This window comes from Oryzias melastigma, linkage group LG1, assembly GCF_002922805.2.
Source record: "Oryzias melastigma strain HK-1 linkage group LG1, ASM292280v2, whole genome shotgun sequence".
Classification (NCBI taxonomy): Eukaryota; Metazoa; Chordata; class Actinopteri; order Beloniformes; family Adrianichthyidae; genus Oryzias; species Oryzias melastigma.
In genome coordinates this window covers 7682190-7686374 of record NC_050512.1, presented here as the reverse complement: position 1 = coordinate 7686374, position 4185 = coordinate 7682190, and the positions used below count along the sequence as shown (strand labels likewise).

Sequence of the window (4185 nt, the reverse complement as noted above, 5' to 3'; positions counted from 1 at the left end):
TCTGCTGTTCTTTCTGCTCTTTCTTCCAGAAATAATCAATACATTTACGTCTTTTGGTATAATGGGGTTTAAGAAATAATTAATGAAACCTTTGAAGGGAATAGGCTTTTTGGAAATTAAAATTTTCCTTGGATCGATTTTTCAATTAATCACTGATATTTGTGGCTTTTCATATTGCTGTCATTTAACTGCATACTTTTCTGGGGCTTAATAAAGCATTGCAAAAATATGTTGATGTGTTTTTTCATGTCTAGTGCTTGCATTGGTCAAAGTCAAAGTTGACTTTGTTGTCAGTTGTACAAAGAAACACAAATGCGGGGATCAAAATTGCATTTACCCCATCTTAAAATGTCAACCAAAGCCTAGCTTGTTGTAATAGTGCTAGTATATGTATATAAACTTCCCTTCTCACCCTCTGGTGGAGATTTTCCAGCGTTCTCAGTCCTGCTACCGTCAGTATTGGATGAAACTCACACAAAAAATCCAGTGATGCTTATTTGACACACAAAACCAAGGCTTGGAGGAATATGACACCCCAAACTCTCAGCACACCCAAACTCACTCTCTACCACTTCTACCTGCACCCCACAGTGGGGACTGGCTAAATCCGGATCTGTCTGGGGTTCTCTTTCTCTGGATGAAAACATACTGTTGCTCACAAATGTTCAGACCTCCTTTCAAATCAAATCAAATCAATCTTTATTTATATAGCACTTTTCATATAAGGAAATAACACAAAGTGCTTTCACTCTCCACGACAGTCAGAAACTCTACTGCCACCTCTCCTAACACCTCCAGACCTCCACAAGTATCATAACATGTGACAAGATGACAAGTGTACCAATATCTACATTTCAAAAATAATTTGATTTTAACTGTTCAGGAATTAAGTTAAATTTGTGTGTCTTAAATCAGTGTTGTGCTATTTACATTGGACTCATCTACTTTTAACGTCTTACTGGATGTTAGGCTAAAAATTGGTACCAGTGGTCACTGAAAGAACTTCTCAAATGTCTTGTTTTTTTTGTTTTTTTTTTAATTCCCTTTGATTTAAAAATACAGATTGTCTTTCTTGTACTGCTGGTCTCAGATGCCGAAAGATGTAGTAATGTAAGTCTATTATTGCTGACTAAAAATATAAATATAAGAAAAAAGTATTCTTCTCCTTATTCTAATTATTACCAAAGGAAAGGTACAGGAACATAGCCATGCTTTTGGATAAAATAAAAATGTTCCACGATGCTCCTGTGTGTACAGCAGAATGGCAAATGTATTGGGTATTAAAGAAAGATATTCAGAATATCCAGAACCTATCGTTGAATTGGTGGCTCCTGACGAACATACGGTGCCAGTATGAGACCCTTCTTTGAGTTTGGTACAAATATTTTAGAACTGATCAAGATAAAATATGAGACAAATCATAATTATGAGGACGACTGAAGCAGAAATAAGAATCATTGACACTTACGAGGGCAATAAAGTCAGGATTTATCCTTTATTTAATATTTACTGCAGTTAAAAAACAGGTTTTTGAAATAAATACATCAAATTTGATTCAATAAGTCACCAGTAGTACATCTATGTGTGGACATAAACAGAACATCATTGTGAAATGTTTTCAAGTTCTCAGGTTCAGCATAGAGAGCTGATCTCACTCTTGCTGCATCCCCACTTGCAGCAGGCGTTGGACAGTCCCACCACCACGTCCCGTCCTTTCCTGTCCACACTCCGAAGAGCCTCCAGGACTTCATCCGAGACGGGAGAGCGAGCGGAGCGGCTGAAACCAGCAGCCACTGAAGCCACGTCAAGCATTTGGTCTTTCCATGCCTGGGACTTTTCTGGATCCTGATCCGAGTTGAGCTGAGAGATGGGACTTTTCTTCCACGGATCAAATGTCTCCTCTTCATGACAGACATTGACAGAAGGAGAAGTTAAAGAAGTTAAAACACGATAAAGATGATATTAGTCTTTTCTTTACCTGAATCTCCCACACTTCTCCTCCAGCGAGAGCCTCCACATGTGAAGATGACGGCTCGTATGAACTCTCTTCCACACAGTTTCACTCCGTAGAAAGAGGGATGGCCGTCGTTGCACTCCACCCCGTTCATTAGAATCACCAGCAGCAGCAAGGTCAGGCATGGCGCTTTCCACATTTTCCTGGGTGGAGAGAAGTCTCTGTGGTCTGTGCTCTCTGAAGGACAAGTCCTTGATCTTTTATAAGCTTCAGAGATGGACCTCAGCTCACCTCCACTTGGCGTCATCCTCAGAGATAAGCCTGGAGACCTTTAGGAACAACAATACACCTGTAGATGCAAAAAGTTGTGATAAAGATGTGAGCGATGCTAGAAGTGAGTCCACAGAACTCTGCAATCAAATTCTCACTGACCTTTTGATGGCCTTTGTGCTTCTGCTCAAAGGCCATCAATGTCTCTATCTGCTCTGCAGAGCTGCCTACAGGGAGATCACGATCAAGGACGTCTCTGGTCTGTGACATCAATTTCAGTGGAAATAACAGAAGCGGGCTGACATTTTTACATTTGAAATAAACACAAATAAACAATGAAAAGCACGTCACAGGAAAAAGGACTAAACCAAAATTAATTTTGTTAAAAAAAAATGAATTGTTGGGTCAGGAGCAGGTGATCTCTGATAGTCATATGCACTCTTCTGAGGGAGGTGTGGGTCCAGACCCACGGAGGGTTGTAGAGAGGAGCGGCCGGTTCAAGGCCCACTCTGATGAAAATGTTGTTTTTGGTGTTTTTAACGAATTCTAAAAGCATTTTTCTCATGATGAAGGACATACTGTATATGCATACAATTAAGATTAAAATTGCATGTCTGAGTATTCAGTTTTTAAAGTTCCTGTGAATCGGGAGCAGATATTTGAGACATCTTCTAGCTGCTACACAGAGACTACAGTCAGCAGGCCACTAGCCCCCCAGCTCCGCTCCGGTCCAATGCCCCCACCTGCAGACAAAAAGATCCATGTACGTCTTTGTTTTCTTCATCCGAGTTGGCATCTGTTTCAGCTGGATAGCTGCGATATTACTCGTCATTTTTGTTGCATCACCAATGTTAGCTTGGGACTGTAATGCTACGTTCACACTGAACGCGATTCGTGCAACAAATTTGCGTGGCCCGGCCCTGTTTTGCTGTGCTGCAAATTCACTGCTCCCTGCCTGCCTGAGCTTGTAGGAGGAGCTACCGGCTAATGTTTCTAGCCTTATTGCTACATGGAGCAGTTCCTGTGGATATCTCACTTAGAATGCATAGAAGACGCAAATTATGTTGAGAACCAGTTTATTTGTTGTGAAGAGTTCTACAAAAACATTGGTTACACGTCTCTATGTCTGGGTTCATGAGATCATTCAAAGATTTTCCTGGTACCAGGACCTTCTATCTCACTCAGGGATTGTGTCTGTCTCTCAGTGAATGAGTTTCAATTCTCACTGTCTTGGATTAACCGGAGAGGGGAATGATAAAATGTATTATTGGCTTGATAAAAATAAGAAAAATATCATAAAGGTCAGGAGGTCTGAGCTGGAAGCCTCCACACATAGCAGTGGTGTATTGAGGGAGTGAGCTCTGCTAGCCTATGGGAGGCTGGCTGGCTGCACCCAGAGAGCCGCTGCGTTGAAAGGCTGGCAATCTGTCCAGAGTGTATCCCCCCTTTGCCAACCAGGATAAGTTCTGGTCACCCCACGACCCAACCGGGTTAACCAATTAGTGGGAAGTTCAGGACAAAACGCTCACATTTAATATTCTACCTGCTGCATCAAGTCACTGGAAACATCACATGCCCAAAGCTGAGTTCCTGATTGGAAGATGGAAGATAGATATTTGAACCCTGGCCATGCAGTTCAAGTTGCAATGCTCCCAGACCACCGCGCCATCGCTGAAATCACGCCACGGGACTTCAGATCGCCTCAATTCACATCTCTGCCATTGCCTTAATGTTAAAACTGGCCATCACATTCAGTGGGAATGCAGCATGAGAGGCTGTGAGCTAGCAGGAGAGAGTGTAATCAAAGGGATGATGGGAAATGAGCGCAGACTTACTCCATGCCAACAGTCCTGCCCATAAAGTATGCAGAAGTTATGATTGCAGATGATTTTGAGTTCAGAAGAGCTTTTACAGTGTATTTAATGGGAGAAATAGCAGAAATTTTGATGAATTGCAGAAAA

The 4185-nt window shown here is 41.8% G+C and overlaps 1 protein-coding gene across 2 annotated transcripts; it reads right to left on the bottom strand.

Moving 5' to 3' along the window:
• Nucleotides 1-1469: 1469 nt before the first annotated feature.
• rln3b (relaxin 3b) lies at nucleotides 1470-2799 on the bottom strand. Of its 2 annotated transcripts, XM_024259728.2 has the most exons (4): nucleotides 2387-2799; nucleotides 2246-2303; nucleotides 1979-2157; nucleotides 1470-1901 (listed from the first exon to the last, which is right to left on the bottom strand). In XM_024259728.2, exons 3-4 carry the CDS (start codon nucleotides 2151-2153, stop codon nucleotides 1633-1635), a joined length of 444 nt encoding a protein of 147 aa, XP_024115496.1. In that variant the 5' UTR covers nucleotides 2154-2157; nucleotides 2246-2303; nucleotides 2387-2799; the 3' UTR covers nucleotides 1470-1632. The 2 variants fall into 2 exon arrangements, with proteins under 2 accessions (XP_024115496.1, XP_024115495.1); XM_024259727.1 differs by lacking the exons at nucleotides 2246-2303; nucleotides 2387-2799 and having other exon boundaries at nucleotides 1979-2203.
• Between the last annotated feature and the right edge of the window lie 1386 nt (nucleotides 2800-4185).